Genomic DNA, 23,622 nt, shown 5'->3' with positions numbered 1-23,622 from the left:
TTATTTCCTGGCATCCTTTGAGTTATGCATTGTTTCGCACATTTGGCGCGCCGATTTATTTTGTGGCGCTCATAAATTTGCCTCGCGACGCGAATCGTCTGCGCCTGAGCTTGCGCCCGTGGCCTGTGGCAGGACTCTGTCACGTGTTGCATGTGGCACGCACACATTTGCACTTGGCTAGGTGGCACGCGGTTTTTGCTGTGCGTACATTGCCGCACACCAGTTGGAATATTATTCATTTTTATTATATTTTGTCGCCTTAACGACCATAAATTGCATTAAAAATGCTGTCATTGAATACGGGCCTCGGCTGATAATGGAGGTGCAGGTGGAACCAGCCAAGAGCTGGCTACAGTAAAGCTTGCCCATAATTAATTTAATTAAATATATACCATAATTTACGTGAAACAGATTCTTTGAAACATTGTTAAATATAGAAAATTGGTTAAAATAATGGACATATTTGATTGATAAAAGAAATGAAAATAAATGCAATTACATACAAAAACACAGCTGCCAATTTTTTTATGATATGACAAAAGAGAAGAATAAAGTAGTGGAAAGTAGAATACAAATGTCAAAAGTGAAGATTACTGCACTAGTTGAACCAGCGATCTCTCGCTTACCAGTTCAAAGCTCAGGAAACTAAGCCATGCTTTATTCAGGACTTTACAAAGAACAATTTGAAGTTAAGACAAACTCATTTATATATAAAAATATTAAGAAATTATTTTTGATTAAAGGAATATTTTTGTGGTATATTTATTCAATTTTTAATTTATTTTAATATTAATTTTATTATTATTTTTTTATATGCGACACATAGAAAAGCGTTTGTTTTTACTTCATGTTTATATTTCTATTAATTTGAACATTCATCGTAGCCAATTTGCACTGTAATTGTTGCCACTTTGCTGCATGCGCATTTAAATGAATGTTAGCAAAAACAAAAAACCCTTATGTTCTCTTTTTTTCGTGTACAACAAATATTTTGATGTGTATGTAAAATGCAGAGAGAACATTTTCCGAATAGATGACTGCGTTGATGATGCTGATGACACAACACAAGGAAATGAAACAGGGCCAAAAAAATATGCATGTCAAATAAATTGAAAATATAAAATTATGCTCAAATTTTCAGCCGTGTCGCATTTGGACCGCATTTTTATTGCCGCGTGGGCGGCAGCGCGTGGTGTAGCCCTTTTTTTTTCGATTATTTTTTATGGATGGCAGAGCCTATGCTAATGGCTTTTCCCAGGCAGCCAGAATTGTGTAGGCAAATGCCAGGCTGACAGTCCAAGGCAAAAGTCGGCTGACTTTGAAATGAACGCAAGCGGCAAAAATTTTGAAAATTTATTTAAAGCCAAATGCCAAAAAGCTTGGCCCACGCACAACAAACGGACCAGGGCCGTGCCGCGCAGGGCAGGGCCAGGGCCAGGGCGTTGGGAAATCCGAAAAAAAATAAGAAAATGGGGCGAAAGAAAATGTGTAACTTAACCCGCATCAAGAATTTGTCACGATTTGTAGTCATCGCCGTTGCGCGTTGTCGTGCGGCATGAAAAATGACCAAGTTGCCACAGTGCGTATACGTAATGTGCGCTCTGCGCGTCTTGTTCTGCTCTGTGATAACTGTATGGCTAGATTTGGCTATCCCCCTCTCTCCCTCTCCCACACACACACACACACACTCTGAGCCCCTCGCTGGGCATGTCAGTTCGGAGCACTTCACGCTTTCAGCCACGAACTGCTTCACACATCGTTTGTCACATTGTTCGCAAGGATTTTTCGTGAGCTCGAAATCTATGTCCCTTGTTGTTGTTGTTGTTGTTGTGCTTACAAATAGTGGCAGCTATTGTGTGTGTTGTTATTGTCAATGCCATTACTATTTGCTATTGTCATTGTTGCTGTTGTTGTTAATATTTGTTGTAATTTTTCATCTCATGTTGTGTGAACTTTTCTTTTTACTCTCTGTGTGATGTTTGCTTTTTTTGCCCATTAGCAGCTGTGCGGGCGGTCGACAGCGATAGGTGTTCGTGTGTGTGGGGGCTGGTGGGCGTGTCATGTGTAATCAATTTTCAAGCCATTTGTGTGTGAGCCCAGCAGATAACAGTTGCAGTTGCACAGGTGTGCAAAGAGCTCAGTTTATATGGCAAACGAAAATTTGTTCCCCCCACGCTCCTCTTTTGACTTGTGATCTGCAAAGTACTTGAAAAAAGACTTTGTGGAAACTAAGTAGAAATAGCTACGCAAATTGCTTGCGGGGCGAGCTTCATCCATAAGACAAACGCACGGTTAGCACTTGGCAGATATTTATAAAGGAATGGCAAGATATTACCCGGCGTCGCTCAGTTTAATGGATTAATGTGGCAAATGTAGCTTTAGACTAGCTTTAGGCAAGTAAAAAGCTGCCAAGGGGTTCGACCGGCGACCTTCCGCTATCAAGCCGTCAGTCAGTCCGTCAACCTACTTTATGTAAGCTTCAATTCAATTAAATAGTTTCTGCAGCTACTTTTGAACAATTTGAAGAATAGCTTTCGTTAAGCCGCCCCAAATCTAATAAATTTTGTGCAAACCAAACGATTTACACACAGATTATGCCAATGTGAAATCTCAATTATTCCACAGTTTGAAAACTTAATCTAAAAATATTACAAATTTAATTACATGGCAAAGTTTGAGCGAAAACTTTGCGCTGATTAAATGCAAAAGGCAAAAAGATAAAAGACAGTTAAACGGAAAAAGCAGCGTTTTCTGTGTGTGAGTGTGTGTGTGTGTGTGTGTGTGCTGAAAATTGAAAAGGCGATAAACAGTGCGCATATATTTCATGGCGCACAGTGCGTATGATTGACATTAAAACATTAATTATGCAACGCGCAAACTGAGGCAACGACAGAGGCAGAGAGAAAGCGAGAGACAGTCAGACAGAGGCGAAAGTCGCATAACTTTTCAGCCATGCTGAGTGCTTTGTGAGTGCATCTGAGTGCGTCTGGCTGTGGAGTTAAGCCAACAACCAAAGCAAACAAACAAAAAATGTTTTGAACAACTTTTGCGTCACTTTTCGCATTTGGCCAAATGTGCCAAACGAGGCCGTGCTCGACGGCGCACACATGTCGTATACGCAATGTCAGACCGTGCAGCGCGCGGCAAAAAGTCAAGTTTTAATTGTTTCACGAATTGATTTAAAATGCTGACACGCCCTACTCCAGCAGGGCATTCATTTAACCAGCCCGGCCTGCCTGGCCCAGCTTCATTAATATGTCAGCCAGCCTTGGACTGCGGCGGCGGCGGCGGCGGCGGCGGCGGCGGCGGCGGCGGCGGCGTCGAGTCTGCGGGGAGCCTAAATGGCCGCCTCGTGTAATCAGCAGCTGGAGGCGTGATTGACAGGGACAGCAAGGCAAAGGCAGCAGCAAGGGCAAAGGGTATTAAGGCACAGTTTCAGTCGCTGTCGCCGCGCTCTGGCATATTTTATTTATGTGCGCCCGAGCAGCTCGGCCAGCTGAAACTTCAAGACAGGAGCAGGACACCAGCAGGATCGGCGGGCCATTGTCTGATTGCGGCTGCTTTTGCAGCAAGTTTCAATTAAATGCACAGATTTTCTGCAGTCCCAGCGCCAGGGGAGCTGCTTATTGTTTTTAATTTTATTTGCCAAAAACTTGTGGGCGTGGCATTTAATTGCCGACATCCAGAACATGAAGCCAGCCAACGTATATTTAATTGAGCCTTTCGGTTAGTTCAAATTGTTGCTGCCGTTCTTGCTCTGTGTGTTGTGTTTAATTAATGGGCGTGGCTGCTCTGAAATCGTAGCTGTTTACGGCTGGCAAAGAAGCAAATGGGCGTGAAAAGCGCTTATGCATCACCCCCGCCCACCCTTCCTTTCCCCCCCCCCCCCCCCCCTATCCGGTGGCTGATTGGTAATCAGATTACCTTGAAATTAAAGGCCAGGCAGCAGTTGCTGCGCAATAGCCTCTTATGGTATTAATTTTCTTAAAGCCTTTTGATTTTGTTGCTCTCTTATCAATTGATTAAATGTCTGAAGAGCTGTAAATATTTTATGCCTGTTGAAGAAGGTAATTGCCCACTCAAGACATAAGACTTTCTAGAATTTTTCAAAATTGCAACCATTTTTATGATTGATGGGCTTTATAATCATTAAACTTTCGATTGAAATGAAAGAATTTTTGATAAATTTTTATAATTTGTCTCTCTTTCTAATTCTTGAAATTATATTTAACAAATTTCGAATTTTAATTAAATTAAATTAAATGTGGGAGTCAAGATTAGCATAAAATGCTGTCAAAAAAAATTTGCAATTTTCCCGTCAAAAATCATGTCCAATATGACAAAACCTTTTACAAGTGAAGCTTCCAAGTTCCATTGAAAAAGTGTTTTCAATATTTAGAATTAAGAAAAGTGATTTTTTATAGATGTTACCCTTTTAAACATTTGCCCTGCGGTTTGGCAGATATGTGAAGCTCGACAAAGCTGAGTTTAAAAAAAATCTATTAAAAAACAGAAAATTTTGCCATACAAGAACCTACCTAGGCAGCTATATGATATATAAATTTTGAAATGCGCTAACTTCATGCTGACATAACTATTTGAAAACTTTACAAGTTTTCACAATTATTATGTCAATTTAGTTGATTTTATTTCTAGAGTCACAGTCACGCTGCGTTTACTTGAATTTAAAATGCAATTTAGGAAATTTTAGTCTAAACCATTTTTCTTATATTTTAAAAACCTTATCTCGAAATACTTTTTAGTATTTATAACCTTAAAATTTGCTATATATTCGATTCGTGCTATCAAAATATTTCCTATAATTTCCAAGCTGTTAAAGTCAACTTGATTTTCATATTTTATGGGATTTTGGCTGTCGTATTAATTCCTTCGATTACCTTAATCAAATGTCTATTTTACTCAACCCTTGTCGGTTTTGTGCTCTGCCTTGCCCGCATGACTTATTCATTATTCAACGCCAAAAGGCTTGTTGCGTTCGCATATGCACTTATTTTTAACAGTCTTAAAAATCCTTTCTCAATTCCCTGTCACTTCTAATTAACACATTTAACATTTAGCCGAGTCGCTGACCCAAATTTACCTGCCAGAAATCCGCCGCTCCTCCTCACCCCCTCAGGTGAGTTTGAGCGCCGACAAAAATGAGGCGAGCGAATTTATAGAACATTTTTAACGGGCCCCATTAAAATTGCATAAGCTCGAATGAAACAAGGAAAAGGCATTTAATGTGTTCCAGGCTGACAATCAAATTCTAATAAAGTCAATTAAACAACTCCGACGTTTGATCGACGAATTTGTGCGTGGGCGGGAAGGCGTGGCTAAAGAAAATCAATTACTCTTTTGGGCCGCATTCAAGTACAAAACGGCAGTGCATAAACTCTGCAGAGGTGTGTGCTCAACAAGAAAATACCCTGTAGTAGGCACGGGAATAGAAAATCAAGAGTTAGAGATCAGCTGTTAGAGATATATGTATTTACCTTAGCACACAGCATATAGTTACAGGGTATAAGATACTAGATTAGATGATAAAAATCCTTGAACTGAGAATTCAACTAATTGCTGAACAAGTCTCTGTATATATTTTATAATTACGGGGTATATGACTGATAAAAGCCTTGAGCTGAAAAGACTGCTTATGATACATATACCATATTACACTCTTTATATTTACCGGGTATTTCAGCTGAAAAGTCAATTGGTCGTTGAACAAGTTTCTATATACACCCTAGCACAGAATTTGTAATTACGGGGTATAAGACTGATCAAGTCCTTGAGCTAAAAAGAAAATTGGTTGCTGGACAAATTTTGTTGTTATACTGTTGTTATATATACCCTACTAAACACCTTATATGTACAGGGTATTGAAAACTAAATGCAAACGTTGTCAGCTCTTTTTCTACCACTCTTTCGCCCTCTCCTCCTCTCTCTCTTTCTCTGAGACTGCGGTAATCAATGTGTCAAAAGTTAATGCAGCTCGAGGTCGTAGTTCAGATCTGCATTTCAAGGGGCACTTAAGCTGCCTGCCAGGATGCCCGGCTGCCCCGGCCAGGCCCCGGCCAGACACGGACTGGCCAGGATGACAGGCTGGCAGAATAAAAAAAGCATTGCACAAATTGCCTGGCCACTAGAATGTTGTCCACGCCGTCAACGTTGGCGGCCATTTTGCAATAAATTTAACAAAATGTCGTCGTCTGCGTTTCCTGTTTGGCACTTTTGTGAAATATGTGTGCCACACACGACATCCGCTTGTCACACTCTCAGCTCTCCCCCCCCCCCCCCTCTCTCTCTCTCTCTCTCTCACTCTCTCTCGCACTCTCTCCAATTGTTTATTATTTCAACTATGAGATAAGGCGACCGCTGCCACGCCCACTGATATTTGCATAAATTGTGTGTGTGTGTGTGTGTGTGTCGTGTTGTTGGCAGCCAGAAATCAAATAAAAGTTGTGATTCGAGTTGGGGCCGGATGGCTGCATCATAAACATTCCTGCCGCCTTCTTTTGTTATTGTTGCTACATTCTTGTTATTTATCTTATAATTATGCAAATGTGTGAGAAACCAGCGTCGCCTAAACTTGCCCCCATCCCCCTTCCCTCGGGCTGCCTAAATGTGTCGGCCACATTTTTGTTTTACATATTTTGAGGCGCAAGGGTCGCAGCCGAGTCAAGAGGCCAGAAAAACAGTCAACGGATTTCTGTCAAAGTCAAGAGCGTAATTTGCGTAAAGCTTGAGATATTGTCTGTTGTAGAGTGTAAATGAAAAAGAATATTTTTTTCCAGAGCACTTAATAGCAAATTTAAGGTTGGTTTTATTTTTTATCTACACCTATAAAATTTGTTGGGTATTAAATGAAATGGCGTTATATGAAACAATTATTGTTTGCTTGACGCTTATAATTCTCAACAAGTTAGGGGCTTTTATGCAAAAGCTGCTGTTGATGAAACTAGCCAATTCTTGATGTAGCTGCATCGAAAATCGAACATTAGAATTTTTATATATATTTGTATGAAAGTAAAGAGTTAGTAAAAATACGAAAAAATAATAAAAAAAAGTTCTTTGAATTTCTGAAAATCTTAATGTTAAGAAAATAATTGTCTCCAATTCCAATTCAGTATCCAATTTAAAGAAATTATTTTTAACGTGTTAGTAAAAATAACAAAAACAATTTGTATACTCTTGAAAAGCGTATTATTACTTTGTCATGAAATATGTAATGCATAGAAGGGACATCTCCTAGATCAGCATCAACAGCCGAGTCGATATACTCATCCGTCTGTCTGTTTCTATGCGAACTTGTCTCTCAGTTTAAAACTATCGTCTAGAAACCTTGCTTAGGTTCGGCTTTCTGTTGCAGGCAGTAGTATATGTCGAACCGGCGGGAAAAGTCGCTCTTGTGTGGCAAAATATTCTGTTTTGCAAGATATTTTCATCAAATTCCACAAGAGTATTGAATCTACGGCAAGCCGAATTATTATAATTATAATTGTTAGGCCCAATAAGTTTAAGTACTTTCAAAAGTCTTTAAAGTTTCAGCAGTTTGTTCTGCAGCACCAGAAATTGTGGAATGTATTATATTTTGTTAAGCGTATTCACTATTTGTCCAAATTGTTTTTGAGTTCTTTGTGAATGTTTTCGTTGTTGCATGGCATTTGTTGTTGCTGTTGTTTCTGTTTTTAGGTGGTTTCTGTTTTGCTTGGTTGCCAAAATAACAAACAATGTTGTTGTTGTTGTTGTTGTGTGCCCGGCGACACAAAAGTTGTCCCAGCTCCAATGCTAATCACGTTCATGTGGATGGGCACAAGGATAAGGCCAAGCATAATCATGATGATGTTGATGATGATGAGGCTGATGATGATGAGGCCTTTCAATTAATGGCAATTCAATTACACATGTTGGCCAAGTTTTTGCCCGCCCGCTTTACGGCATATGCCACAACAATTAATTAAGCAAATGTTGGTCAAGTAGTTTAAGAAACTCCAGGGGCAGAGGAGTGTGTGCGGAAGGGAGGGGTGAAGCGGAGGGGGGGGGGGGATTGCGCTGATTAGCTTGTGCAGCTTTTGTGAGTTTCCAATTAACTGTGAACTGAAAAAGGCCAAAAAGCCCTTTCGATACGCATTTGAAATGCAAATGGCAGAAATGTCAAAGAAAAATTAAATAAAACGAGTACAAATTCATTTGGGAAATCCACTTCGGCATTTGTTAAGCATTTCCACAATATGTGAAAATGCTGCCGACTGCAGCATGTGTATTTTCAGCTGTTGGCTGTTTATCCTTTCTGGCTGTGGCTGAAAGTTTTCATGTTCCTTGGCTTTCGCAAAACTGACGTAATTCAAAGCCAACTCGCTTCATCTTCAGTTGTTGTATTTTCTTTAGCTTTTCCTCAAATTAGGCAGCCAGTGCGAGCGAGATAGAGAGGCAGATAGCGTAAGAGTGAGAAGGAGAGTGTACCATTTGTTGTTGTTGTTGTTGTTGTTGTCGTGTTGTGACATGTCGTGTTTATGGGATTTTGTTACTTTTGGGCTTCGCCGGCCCTTTTTTCTTTAGAAAATGATTTCATTTTATTTTGAATTTTTTGTGAAATAAGATATTTATTTGCTTCTTAGTCGCATTTTGGCTTGGCTTGGCTTTGGCCTTTTCCAAATTGGCAAATAAATAGACCGTCGGTCCTTTTGGTTCATTGCTCGCTTTGTCGTTCTGTCAGCTTGGCTCCAAAGTCCCCAAGTCAATTGTTTGACTTAGGTCAGTCCTTGGGCTCGCATTCACATTTGTTTGGCTTCTCGCAGTGCATTAAAGGTTTCTTCCTTTTACCGAATTTCCAAAGCTCTGACCAAAGCAAATTAATTTTAGAAAAGCAAGCTAGCTCCGTGCAATGTGAGACAGTTTGTTGGGTTCATTCATCGATTTGAATTGCAAATGGGCATGAGAATAGGGGAAATATGAAAAGTAAACCATCCAATCTATAGAATTTGATTAAAAAGGAAGCTGCAATATATGTATACATTTTTTAAAGCTCACGTAGGGTTTCGGCACGACAAACTTTACAATTAACTACACTATACTACAATTGGAAATTGGAATGAATGAGGGCCTTGATTGGGAGGTTGTGTGGAAATAGGTTTGGATCAAAGGCAAGCCACAAAAAAGAATGAACTTTGTTTGTGTCTTACCCTTGGTATAAAACAAATTCCCTTAAAGATCTTTGAAAATGAGTATGAAACCGATCGGATGGTAAGACGATTAACCACTGTGACGTATTTATTAAGTTGAATAAAAGTTTAAAGCAAATCGGACAGAACCTAAAAAATAAGAACAATGTTGACAGATTCACATGCCAAATTGATCTAGAGGCCAAACCATGAACAGAAAGCCAAACCTTATGAAAAATGGTAGAGTTTTGACTGAGCTATGGGGCGGGAAATTTCGACTTATGTCTATATAGGATATTAGAGGGAACCATTTTCACATGCATTTTGACCCAAAATCATGTTGTCAGATGTAGATGGCAGATTGATTTAGAGGCCAAACCATGAGCAAAAAGCCAAACCTCGTGAAAATCGGATTAGATTTGACCGCGTTATGGGGGTGGGAAGTTTTGACCTATGTCTATATAGGATATATGATGGTATCCTTTTCACATGAATTTTGACCCAGAATGATGTTGCCAGATTTAGATGACAAATTGATCTTGAGGCAAAACTATGAACAAAAGGACAAACCTTATGAAAATTGGTTGAGTTCTGATTGAGTTGTGGGGGTGGGAAATTATAACCTATGTCTATAAAGGATATTTAAGGGAACCATTTTCACTATGATTTTGACCGAGAATAATGTGGGCTGTGCGTTGATGAGGAATCAGGAATCAGTCAGTCAGGACAAACAATTTTGTATAAAGAGATGTAGTTTATCCTACTTATGAATTGACTGAATAGTTGTGAATAAAATATTTCTAATAAATTACCGTAGTGCACAAACTCCACTAATTACTCTGATTACTTATAGTTTTACTTGACGAAACTATAGTCATAAGTAATGTTCATTTCCTGTGCTTCCTTTTGCAAAGCCTTCCGAAACTGCAATCATTTTCAGCATTCATTTCTCTACGGTCCAAAATAATTATCGCTTAATGATGTGCACAGGCACAACACACAGCATAGCAAAGCAACAACAACAAGAACAACAACAACAACTGCAGCTGAACTATCCATAAATTGTCTGCTTCTGGCACTGGCGAAAAACTTTGAGGGGGGAAAGCCCCTCACCACACAAACTACCCTTTAACTACAGTCCCCTAACTGCCAGACTTCAAGTTAAAATCAGTTCAACGAACTGCCGCCAAACGACTTGACTGCATTTTAATGCAGCATACTCTAACTTTAAGAGGGCATTCGCAAGTGCTTAGCAACAATAGGAATATTCCTTAAATAAATAAATATTTATATAAATAAAACTTAAAAAAAAAATTAAATGAATGCAAATAATTCAGTATAATATTGGGATTTAATATAATTAATAAATAAGTGAAAACTAATCGCCCGACTTGTAGAATCTCTGAATTCATCGATAATCTGCCATTACAGTCCCTCCAGCTTCCTCTTATTTATATATACACAAAAACTCACATATACACACGAATGCAAGTGTTTTACTTATGTAGCAGCTGTGCTTCTTCTTCCCTCTGCCACACACTATCTATGGCAAATGCAGTCTTTATTAACTTCGGTGTTTAAAGTCCGATCTTTATGAAAAGCCGAAAAGTGATATATTCTCAGTCTGTGTATTGTGTACTATAACCCACATACTAAGTTTGGTGTAGGCAGCTTATATAATTATCGAGTTATGCTTTAAAACCTTTAAGCCAAAATCGATATGTATCGATATTAAATGGGCAAAGATATCGTGCAAAGTATATATAATCTCTCTCTTTGTTTTTTTTGTAGGACAACATAATGTAAAAACTCTACTAAAGGACCATTTTCTTAGATGGAAACCCGTTGTGGTCGGACATTTTTCCTCAAGCTCTTTCAAATCAGGCCAAGCCCATTCATCTCTATTAGGCGGACACTTCTTGACACTTAGGTTTATTGACTTTAGGCTTATAGAGAAGGTTTTTTGAATGCATTCAATGTTCTTGAAGCGTATCTAATAATTAGTTGCTTATCACAACAATTATTTTGATGTTATTAACCCAGTAGAAAATCGTATCGTGCTGCATCTTATCCGACACAAATTTATAAATAGATAACTTATCAGCTTGAAGCAAATATTGAACTAAGCTGGAGATTAAAATAAATTCAAATAAAACTTTTCCAGCTGATTGCTGATCAGTGTCAAGCTAAGTTATATTTTCTAATAATAAATTTGCATTAAGCGTTCACAGAAAAAACAACAAGATTTTTAAGCTAAACCTGTTGTTAAGTGGATTTGTCAGAGTATTTATTTAATAGACAAACTGGTTTACAGCTAAAGGCTGGTACGCAGTTTGCGATAAACTGGAAATTACTTGCATAGCATTTATCTCGAGCTGTGTACGCTGCTCAAGCAGGCCAAACAATTCCATGGATATCTATGCATACACCGAGAGAAAAAAGCAAGAACTTTAAACTTAAATTAAGTGAAAATGGACTTAAAAGTACGAGAATGCGGGAATACTTGACTCAATTGGGTAATTGTTATTTCAATTATGAGTTTTTGGGTAAACAAAATTAAATATTTAGTTATGTTTGTCTTTTTTTTTTTTGATAATAAGAATAAGTCTTAGAACTCTACTTTCAAGTATTTTCTTTTTTTTTGGAATTTCATAACTAAATTTAATATTTATTTTTCTTGGTATCTCAAAACATGAATTATGTAAAAATATAACTTGATAAAAAATGTAATTCAAGAGTTTGAATACTTATTCAAAGATCATTAAGAGCTTATTTGCAATTAAGCACGAATTATACCCCAAGAATTTTCATCTTGAGTCGTGCTCAAAGTTTTAAGAATTTGCTATTCAGAAATCAAGTGCGTTAATTTCTCTCAGTGTACGCATAGATATAGTATGTGAACAGTTTTACAGCTGGCGTCGGTAAATTAAAGTAAATTATTTGTATCCGTCAAAATGCTCGCCACATTTATCAGATCGCATTGCAGCTCCAGCTGCGGCCCGCCCCGCAGCGCATTCACTGAAAGTAACTCAAGCTCTTGACTATCTCGACCTCGGTGACTCGGCGTTTGATTAGATTAGGCACAGTCGGTATTTTTTTGTACGACAGTTCCAATCAAGCAGCTGAGCGCAACGGAGCTGGTTCGTCAACATGAGCTCTAAAAGTTGGGAATCCGATGAGGAAATTAAATACTTTCGCGAATATCTGCGCATACCCAGCGTCCATCCCGATCCGGACTATGGTGAGCGCATTTAAAAATCCCTTCTATAATCCGATTTATATACAAAGTTTCGTTCACGCAGAGCCCTGCTTGGAATTCTTGAGGCGTCAGGCCTTACAGCTGGAGCTGCCTTTGGCTGTGCATTATCCATTCGATGCCGATAATCCCGTGGCTGTCATCACCTGGCAGGGCCTGAAACCACAATTGCCTGCACTTTTGCTCAACTCGCACATGGACGTGGTGCCCGTGTTCGCGGAGAACTGGACGCATCCGCCCTTTGGCGCCGACATCGACGCGCAGGGTCGCATCTTTGCCCGTGGCACTCAGGACATGAAATGCGTGGGCATGCAATATCTGGCAGCTATCAGAGCGCTAAAACGCAATGGAACCAGGCTCAAACGGACCATACACATCTCATTTGTAGCAGGTAAATATAAGTCTACACACAAATAACATACTTGACTGTTTGCTTGTCAACGAACAACCCAAGTTCGCCCTATTAGATATAGGTTCGCACTATAACAGGAAAATTCCATCCGCATCTGTGGAAAATTTGTTGAAAAGCGTTTTTTGAATACTTTTTAGTTTGGCATTCGATCAGCTGCAAGCTCATTTTCAGATCCGCATAAAAATTCCGTTAAGACGTGTTTCACGCTTTTCGAAAGATCCACCCGCTTCACTGGGTGGAAGCTGAGGCTTATAGGCTCTATGAACGAAGTTTCACATAGCTTAATCCACCTCTGTGATCGGAATATGAGCGGAAAGCGATCTGTTTTATATTGTTCCAACTCAATCGGATTCAAGTTCATTTTCGATGAGTAAAATTAATTTTACGCACTTGGAAAAATTCACCCAGTTGGAAAATTGGGGTCTAAGAAGAGGCAAAGCTCTACATAACCATTAAAGGAATTCGAATTCGGCAACAATGTAAATGTAATGGTCGGAAAATGCCTGAAAAACGATCTGTTTTTTATTTTTCCGACTAAATGGGATTACAGCTCACTTTCAAAGGGCATTGTTTAAATTTATTTTGGGCACGCAGCAAAATTCACCTTTGTGGAACATAGAGGTCAAAGCAAAGCCGGGTAATTCCTACGTGCATAGAACAAGTTCCGCTGCTTTGTCATTTTCAAAGTGCTGCAAAGATTTGGTAAAGTTTCTAAACCAAATTTTCTCTATTCATTCCCAGATGAAGAAATGGGTGGTCGTCGCGGCATGCGACCTTTTGTGGAAACCGAAGAGTTTCGCGCTTTGAATGTGGGCTTTGGTTTAGACGAAGGCCTCGCCTCACCCACGGCTGAGTTTGCCGTATTCTATGCCGAGCGCAGCGTGTGGCGTAAGTTGACCACAAACAAATCTCATCAAGATTCATAGCAAATTATATTAGGACATGCCTCAATTTAGGCATGACCTTCAAGATATCGGGCACAGCCGGCCACGGCTCCCTCTTGCTGCCAAACACAGCTGGCGAGAAGCTTCACTATTTGTTGGATAAAATGATGAAGTTGCGCCGACAGCAGGTGGCGCGCCTCGAGAACAATCCCGAGCTAACAATTGGCGATGTGACCACAATTAATCTGACCAGACTCGGCGGCGGAGTCCAGAGCAATGTGGTGCCACCGCAGCTGACAGCTGGCTTCGATGTGCGCCTGTCACTCGACGTGGTGCACGAAGAGTTTCTCGCTCAGGTTGGATCAATATAAATATTCATATTCAAAGAATACTAATCGAAAGGTTTACCTCAGTTACACAGCTGGATGGAGGAGGCAGGCGGCGGCATCGAGCTGGAATTCGATCAGAAGCATCCCTATGTGCCGCCCACTGCCACAGACGACAGCAATCCCTTCTGGCTGGCCTTTAAGTGTGCCACGGATGAGTTGTAAGTGCAACATTCGATTTGGAAATGAATTGAGAATAGTTTAAAAGAGCATCCACTTTCACAGAGGCCTCGATGTCAGACCACAAATCTTCACCGGCGGCACCGATAGCCGCTATTTGCGTAAGTCAGGCATCGGAGCCTTGGGCTTCTCGCCGATGAATAACACGCCCGTTTTACTACACGATCACGATGAATGGATTGGAGCCGATACGTACCTGAAAGGTGTACAAATATATGTAAAGATTATCAGTAATTTAGCCAATGTTGATTAAATTGTTAATATAATCAAGTAAAATTTAAGATTTAAGTCTTGGCGACTTAGCTCGGATAAAGTGTTTATTCTAATAGGCAAAATGGGTTTTCACCCTTATTCCGATCGTACGGATTTTTTTTTACACGTTCGGAGTAAGAAGTTTTACTCTAGTCAAGCTTTTATACCAATTCTCACACTGGTTTTCATCCAAATTCCGGTAAATTCGTTTACATCGGTAAAATATATATCGGGATTATCTATTTATTAAAGAATTTATTATTTTATTGATTCAAAGTATAAAAACCTTAAAGGTTTTCGGGCAAGCCCTTTACTTTCACCAAAAGCCTGCAATTCCACGCAATCAAATGATTTTATTTCGAATCTATGAAAACATATCACTTTTAAAGTGTTGTTTAAATTTCCGTACCTTATTAATAAGAAATTTAAATATTCTGTAAAATATATCTGCAATTAATTTTCTTATTAATGATTCTAATATTATCATGCAGCTTCCACACATATTCCACCTTGGGCAGTGATTTCGACTATAAGTCAGTATGGAGAACTCTTGCTCCTCCTCCATAGACAGAATGCATTTTAAATGTGAACATTTTCATTTCTAGGCAATATTAAGCAGTTATAGAAATGAACTATATTTATTCAAAATAAGTAAAATATGTCTCTAGAATCTGCTTTCACACATATTCCCCTCTAGGCAGTGAATATATATTAAAGCTATATTTAAAAGTCTCTGACTTCTCTTCCACACTATAACATAAATGCATTTTAGATGACAAACTTTGCTTTTCAAGCAAAAATTAAGCACCTATATATTGTTTGCCTTAAAAGCTTTTCTTTCTTTCAAGTAAGAGCATATCAAAGTCGACTAGCACCAACTGCCCAGCTTGTAATTAATTCATTTATCATTCAGTCAATACATTGAAGGCACATTTGCTGTTGGCTTAACTTATGACAAATTGAAATGTATTCTGAATTTTGACTTGAATCGAATTGGGATTGGGAATTGCTGATGTTTGCATTTTATATATATATATTGGGCTGTGAATTGGTTAAAATATAAATTATAGTTAATTTCTTTGCTCATCAATTACGAGCAGCGAGGAGTTGCGAGGAGCAGCAACCACAGGCGGGAAAGGCGAGAGGTAGGGCAAAGGAAAACTCAATTAGAGCGCTAATTAATTTATTTGCTTAACAAGCCATGTTTGGCCGCAAACTCATTAAGTTGTCACATGTAATCAGCGTACGGTTTGTGCTGCCAAAAAATGAAATAACAACAGCAAAAACATGGCACATAGTGAAGAGGAAGCAGTCCAAACTGAAAGCTAAAAACTAAAATTGAAACTAACTGACCAGCTCCGGCCACGACATGGACGAGCTACTGCTACTGCTGCTGCCGGAACGAGGAACACAGGACACAGGGACGCAGGGACGCAGGGACACAGGGACACAGGACACGGGACGCAGGGACACAGGACATGCTGCAGTGAGCAAACTTTGCAACGTTGCAGCCGCTGAACTTTTAAGTGAGTGACTTATTTTTTCGTCCTGCCATTTTGCAGGCAGCATGACGAGGCCAAAGTGAGGCCATGATGAGTTTCCAGCACGGAAGATGGCCAAAAAAAAAATAAAAAAAATAAGAAGCAAGGCAACCAACTTTAAATCGATGCCAGCGCCAGCCAAAGTGTCGTCGTTATCGTTGCCTTTGATAAAACACAAACAGAAGGCCTCAACTTAATTGAGCTGACCCAAGGGCAAGAGGGTTGCTCGAAACACTTTAGCGACTAACTTTGCCCATAAGAGTGTGGAATATAAGTGGAATTCTATGGATTAAGCACGTATTTTGTACTTACAAGGGTGTTCGATCCCCAAACTTCGTGCCCATTGAGCTTGGCAAAGAATATTATTTCATATAGAGAAAATATATAAATAAATATATGTGTGGGGGCATTGAAATGCTTGATAGTCGAATTCCACTACCAATATTTCTTACATTTTTTGCGAATAAGAAGTATGTCTCCTGAGCGTTTTCCACATTTTTCACATTTGCAATTAATGTAACCGAGTAATTCGTGTTTTTTGCGATGATTTATAGAATATCGTATCGATGTTATGGAAAATAGGAAAGTAAATTAAATTTAAATTTAAATTAATATTTATAATTTAACTAATGAAACAGTTTTTAACAGGAACCAGGAACTGGTTCGAGCACGGAATATCAATTAATTTTTTCATATGAACCAAAACCGAACCCAACAAAAATGAACCTTATTTCTCAAAAGTTGCTTTGGCTCAAGACAATATATTTTTAAGGAATTGTTTATATATAATCTTTTTGGAATACTGCGAATATGAATGGAATGAGTGGAATGATTGATGCGAAAAGCCTGGTTCACAAGCCGAACATTGATTTACTGACGAATTACAGTTTCAGAGTCACTAACTCAATAGCTTATAGTTTTAGAGTAATAAAATTCATAATAAAAATGTGATATTCACAAATAAGTTTCCTCAGGAAATGTAAATATGAGAAATATCAACATATTCAATATCTATGAAACATATTTGTGTTGAACTACACGATATCAAATTTAAGTCAAGCAAATTTGATGTATTTATGATTGGAGTACTTGCTCAAGGCCTCTGCTAATGATCGAATTTACCCATCATTCAAAATTATTGCCTTTTAATATCCGCCTATTATCCTCATCGGATAACGAACTCTTTAATAGCGAACTAACAAATTTCCAGGTGCCCTGCCAGAACTTGACGTGCAACCCTCGCAAAGCACTTCGTAGGTAGCCTGTGCATCGTTGCATTATAATTAAAAACCTACAAGTTTTTGCTGTCCATCATTAGAAGTTCATATAATGACAACGCAAGTGACACGTGTAAGTTACGGCAAACAGAATCAGAAAAAAGAACCAAGAAAAAAACTGGCCATCGTTCAGGATTTTGCAGGAGCAAGTTTCCTGCCCGTCCTGGCGCAGAGCCACAAAATTGAACCTGGGGTCCAGGGATAATTTTGTCAAAATGCAACGTTCGATACGATGCGACCAAGGAGAGACGAACGATACTTGCGGTTGGCGCTACGTATGGGGTTACGGCTGCCGCAGTTGCTGGCTTGTGGGTTGTCTGGCTGTTGTGTGTATGGGTGTGTGTGTGGGTGTGTGTGTGGGTGTGTGTGCGCTGCATATTGATGACGTGATTTGCATTTGAATATGCGGCCGGCATGACGTTATGCTGCCTGACACGCTGCTGTGCTGTTGTTTGCGGTTGCCATACCCTGTGCCCATCGAAAGTGGGTTAAAATGGGCATTACGGGTACTTTGTGTAAGTGCAGGTAGTTGGGAGAAGGAGTCAGACATATGACGCATTTACATTCAACGATAATCAGGTATATTTAAAAGGAAAATACTTTTTTATAGAGATAGCTTCTTGCGCATTGGGATATACACATAATTAGATAACATCTTTATGGCTTGAAAATTTTATAAAAATCGGACTACAAATAGTGAAGTTATCCAAGAACATATTTCCTATAGTATGGGGCTGAGCGAAGAACAAGCACAAGTACTGCGTGAAGTGAGCAGCAAGCTCTTCTTTATGCTTTTTTATATGTGCGAGTGTTTCTATGCATTTGTGCCCAAGGCAAAAGTACGAATGTTTGTCTCAGCTTCCTGGCTCCGACTACAGGGTATCTCTGAGTCGTTTACTCCCGGCTAAAGCTCTCTTCCTTGTGGTTGTTGCTGCTGTTTGTGCATATTGCGCTTCGCAATTTTCACACGTTGATAAACTTGTTTCAACGTTGAACAGTCGCCGCATATGAGAAGGTGAGCTGCCTCACCTGGCGGCTGCTGTTGTTATCCTGACGCGGCGCTGCCCCATCATTGGCGTTGTCCTGTTTCCTGCCAGCACCAGGCAAATTTTTCGTATTTTTTCTTGTTTTTAGCAAATGCGTTTAATTGGCAGCAAAAGGCTGCTCAGCTGCTGTTGCGAGCAAAGTTTGTTGCATAATTTTCCTGCAGCTGGCAACACACCTGCCCGCTCCTTGTTGTCCTTGTTGCTCCGCCGTTTCGTTGTTTGTCTTGGCTTCGCCTAATTGCAGCGTTTTGTTGTCCTTATTTCCTTTTGCAGCGACCCCCTCAACCCCACACTTGCAATTACTCTTCATTTATTGAACTGCGCACAGTTTGGCAGAGCGAGTGCATAAATGCCACGAGATTTCCATATGGCTTGTCACATAAGCCACGTTTTAAGCGTGTAAATTGCCTTGATTTGCATATTTTTGTATTCGCTTTTAGCTAGCAACAAGTTGGCAGCCCCAATTAACTAACTATGGAAGTGTGTCTATATATAATAGACGAGCACAAATGCAACAGCTCGTTGATTTATCAAAATCTCGAGTTGAACTTGGGTTAAACAACAGAACTTGACTTCTAACAATAATCTAAAATTCTATAAAACTCTCTAGAAAAGTTTGATTGAGATCAAACGTTCATTTTCCGACTGATTCTTCCTGTATAGCTGTTTGATATAGTAATAAATGTAACCTACATCAGGAGGATACGTGTATGCAAGGTATATTATATTCGAGGTTGCAGAAAATTAGACGGACGGACATGACTATATCATCTCAACTATTGATACTGATCAGGAGTATATATATTTAGTGTCTCCATCTATGCGTTACACCTTTAACCTTGAACAAATTTCTAATACACACTGCAAGGGTATGTAAATTCAGGTTAATACCCAACTCTATGCCATATCTTTGAGTAAATAAATATAAGAGCACGCTTCTCTCTCTATTATTCTCTTTCTTGCTCGCCGAGTGTTAAGCTAGCTAGCTAACGGTTGAAATACTGGTATAAAACAGATTAACAAACAAAAAAAAAAGAGCACAACACACGCACACGCACGAGAGAACTAGTCGCGATTAACAGCCGCTCGCTAGTTATTATCCGCAAAAAAAAATCACTTTTATACACACACACAAGCATACGACCGAACAACAGGGTTGAAACGCACGGACCAAATTTGCGTACACAAAGAGCGCGCGCCTACGCTTAGCCAGCCTTTGCTCTAACACAATAACAAAGCTGCGCTCACACAATGCTCGCTCCTTGCACGCGCAACCAACGAGATCTCTCTCTCTCTCCCTTTCTCTGTCTCTTTGTATGTGAATTCAGCTCAAATGCGCGCCAATTTGTTGCTGGTGAAAAAGCTCTGCATCGAAAACTAAATGCATTTTAACTTTTACCAAATGCACATTAAAAAAATAGAAAAACAAGCACACACACACACGTAAAATCTGGTCGTGATTAACAGCCGCTTGTTAATTATGATTCGCAAAAAAAAGAATTTTATACACACTCACGAGAATACGACCGATCGACAGGGCAGATGCGCACAGACTAAATTCCCACATTAGGCAAGCGCCTACGCTAAGCCGGGATGTGCACTAACACAATCACAGCAAAGAGCAGACGGCTATTATCCTATTCCTGCGCTCACGTCGTACACAGCGCTCGCTGCAGCTTCATATACACAGCTAAGTTAACGGGATCAAGTGCGTGCCGACCAATGGCGCGAGCGGGAGTGAGACGTGGCGTGCACAATTGAGCGAACGAAAGCTTATGCATGGAGCTCTGCTCACTTTGCAATGTGACGTCACACTTTCGGGAATATGTGTGCGCGCCTTGCACTTTGCATTAATATGGTGCTCTTTTGACGAAACAATATCGAATTAAGATGCCCCAATCAAAGAGGCGTGCACAACCTTTCTGCCGCTCTTACCATTCACATTGCTCGCTCTCTGCCGCAGCTGTCTGTAGTTTAACTGTACCAAAAGAGGTGCTTCATTTGCTTAATGGTACACCGGATTATATTGGGAGAGACATGGACTAGATCGACTCGGTAGTATATATCTTAGGTTTCTTCATCATAACATTTATATTGTAAGCCTTTTCAATCGGATTTCAGTCCACTTAAATATCATACAGTTGGTGTCCTTTTGCTGTCGGATCGGTATTCATGATTTGTACATCATCTGGCAAAAATGTCCACATGGCGAATAATCCTTTGTTCGATTCAATTTGGGCGAAAGCGAAAGGTTAATTCCATAACAATTCCCCATATAAAGCCGATTCCCAAACCAAAATCAAAGCAAATGGGACCCATGCCGAGCCTTTGTCCGACGACAACAATTTGCTTTACAATGCAACAACGGGCTGTGGCCACAGAGTTCTGGCTCCAAGCTCCAGCCTGCTGTCCCCCCCGTTCCCCCGTCCCCGTCCACCCCGTCTCCAAGACCACCAGCGGCGTTAACTCTGCCCTGGCAGACAGGTGTGGCACTCAATAAACGGCATAATGACCACAACTGACCGCAGGGGCGTCGCGGTTAACGGGGTTTTAGGAGGTTTCGGGGAGGGGAGTGGAGGGGAGGGGAGGGGGCACCTACCGCTACTTGAGCCCCATAATTTCAGGACAAAGAAATTACGTAGCTGGGCAATAAAAAAACTTTTGCTACAGCAACGCAACGGCGCAGGGTCAGAGGTTATATAGACTGCTGGGAAAGAGGTCGTTGCAGGGTGGTGGGGTGAGTGGGGGGAGGGGTAGGGAGGGGTGGTATTGTAGCTGCGGGGCTTCCATTATCATTGGTCGTATTAAAAGTTTTGATGTTGCTCAAATTATTTCTGGAAATTGATGCCCAAGGATTAACTTCAGCACAGGCCAAAGACAGAAAAGTTAAGCAAAAGAGGCGGCAGTTAACGACCAGAAGATACCCTGTAACTAGCGACAAGCTGCCTTTCTATGTATACAAATGCATATAACATGCCAGTACTCATGCCTTACTTCTTCATGCTTTACTTCTTCTACAATAACTTCGGTGCTTGTAGTCCGATCTGTATGAAATTTTCAGGGTTTGAATATGACATTCAAAAATGTGTGCATACCCAAGTTAACTGTATTCCTCTGAGAATTTAATGTCGGTAACTTCAGTGAACTACAAGATATGTTTTAAAAACCTTAGCTGTAAATCGATTGTTATCGATTCATTGGAAACATGATCAGTTATCGATATATTTGAAATAAAATAAAATAATATATAATATGAAATATAATAAAATCCTTTCCAAATTTAAAGTCTTTAATATAAGATACTTGGGCTCTGAGATTGAAGTGCTCATAAAGACGGAGAAAAGAACCGGAAGACGAACTTGAATAGATCTTCTCTGCTATTAACCTATTGAACCGGAATCTATATAGGATTAAGGATTACACACAAAGTCAAAATACCCCTTCTTAGCACATTTCCTCCGATTAAACAGGGTATAGAAAGAGTAGCGAGGCGCTGTTAAGAATTATAATAAGGGACATATTTTTGGACTGCGGTCGCAAGTTGGTTTTTATTTTTCCCCGCTTTTTTTTTTTGCGCGGCCGGGCGCCACATCAAACAAACGGCGAATCACACCGCTGGGAGCTACTGCCACGCCCTCGCACCCGCACCCGCCCGCCCGACCGACGGACTGACAGCTCGCCAACTGCTGTGGCACATGATGATGAGCAATGATGATGAATTCTTTGCCTTTTGCCTTTGCGGTTTTCCCACTGCCGGGGCGATAAATTTCGATGCGGCTTTTTGCGTTTACTTTCATCTTACGTACGGCTCGCATATTGTAGTTCCAACTTCGGCTCCTTTGTGCACTCACCTACTCCCCACATACACAACACCCCCGCAACTGCCACGCCTCACATCCCGAGTCTTAGGTTCCCTTCTGACTGACACGCCACTCATCAGCTGGAAGCGTTTCGCGTAACTTTCGTCGACCCATTCCGGAACTCAGAGAGAACCAATAAAAAAATTCAGAAGGTTCGAATCGTCCACGTGGGTCGACCCTTAAATACCCTCGAAAAAAATGAAAGAAAAAAAATATGCAAAAGAAAAGTTCACAGGGAAAATATCGCATCTAAAAATGAAATTAAGAAATCCTTATGTTTAGATGTCTCACAGAACTATTGAAATTTCGAGAAAACTCTTTGTCGTGATTGATTGATTGACTGACTGATGAGCAGCAACCAGCAAGGCCAACCTTTAAAGCTGGAAAGCTGCTTGTTTTACATCAGTTACATTTTTTCATATAAATAAAACCTCAGACTAAGAATTCTTCATATCAGGTTGGAAATTTGTTGGAAAATAGTTCTCCTACTTCTATAAGCTGACATTCTACAATCTTTGTCAAATTTCTGGAAGTCGTGTTCAAACCCTTTCTAAAAAACTGAATTATTTAAATTCATTTCACACTAATTTCGTTGTCCTTAATTTCGAATAAAGGTTAGGAAAAACTGATTTTGAATTTCGATAACCTTGAACCAGTATCAAAAACTAAAATATTGAAAAAAATATTAAGTTAAATAAATTTGTGGATTTTATAGCTCTAAAAATTGTCCGATCCTATTCTATATTTGCATATCCATACTAAACTGCGTTACATAGATCGTCAATAAATCGAATACCCTCGGCAAGTGTGCATAAAGTATCGACTAGAATGAAGAAGAAACTTGCGATTCGCCGGCTGCATTACAAAGATGTTTTCATTTCCCAGCGCGGCCGCAGGACATTATTTCTTTCTGAAGCCCCCGCCTCGATTTAGGAGCCCTTGTGGCTTGTCAGGACATTGCCATGAATGTCTCACAATGCCTGTGAATGAGTGTGTATGAATGTGCGTGTGTCCAAGTTTGTTATCTTTTCTTTTTTTTTTTGGAAACTTCTCTTTAAGGCTTTTTGTTGCAGTTGTCACAAGTTGAAGATAAACTTGTCCCAAAGTTTGGACAAAGTAATTGGGGAAACTTATGATAAGTGCAATTATTCATTGTGAAATGTTAGGCAGGTTATGAGTATGAGTATGAGTATGAGTATGAGTATGAGTATGAGTATGAGTATGAGTATGAGTATGAGTATGAGTATGAGTATGAGTATGAGTATGAGTATGAGTATGAGTATGAGTATGAGTATGAGTATGAGTATGAGTATGAGTATGAGTATGAGTATGAGTATGAGTATGAGTATGAGTATGAGTATGAGTAT

General features: G+C 39.8%; 1 protein-coding gene and 1 long non-coding RNA gene across 2 annotated transcripts in view; one reads left to right on the top strand and one right to left on the bottom strand.

Moving 5' to 3' along the window:
• The window catches only part of LOC135433980 (uncharacterized), a 68,869-nt gene that overhangs the window by 21,789 nt on the left and 23,458 nt on the right, over positions 1-23,622 (bottom strand). The gene's annotated exons all lie outside the window — the stretch shown is intronic.
• LOC135433982 (aminoacylase-1) lies at positions 12,253-14,555 on the top strand. Its single transcript, XM_064690303.1, has 6 exons — positions 12,253-12,402; positions 12,464-12,808; positions 13,571-13,717; positions 13,786-14,069; positions 14,127-14,260; positions 14,325-14,555. Exons 1-6 carry the CDS (start codon positions 12,312-12,314, stop codon positions 14,530-14,532), a joined length of 1,209 nt encoding a protein of 402 aa, XP_064546373.1. The 5' UTR covers positions 12,253-12,311; the 3' UTR covers positions 14,533-14,555.

Source organism: Drosophila montana, unplaced genomic scaffold (genome assembly GCF_035044405.1).
Source record: "Drosophila montana isolate Dmon_TW-CO22-7 unplaced genomic scaffold, ASM3504440v1 contig_3257_1, whole genome shotgun sequence".
NCBI classification, from domain to species: domain Eukaryota; kingdom Metazoa; phylum Arthropoda; class Insecta; order Diptera; family Drosophilidae; genus Drosophila; species Drosophila montana.
Note: the sequence above shows the minus strand (reverse complement) of the source record. Positions and strands in the feature narration are given on the sequence as shown.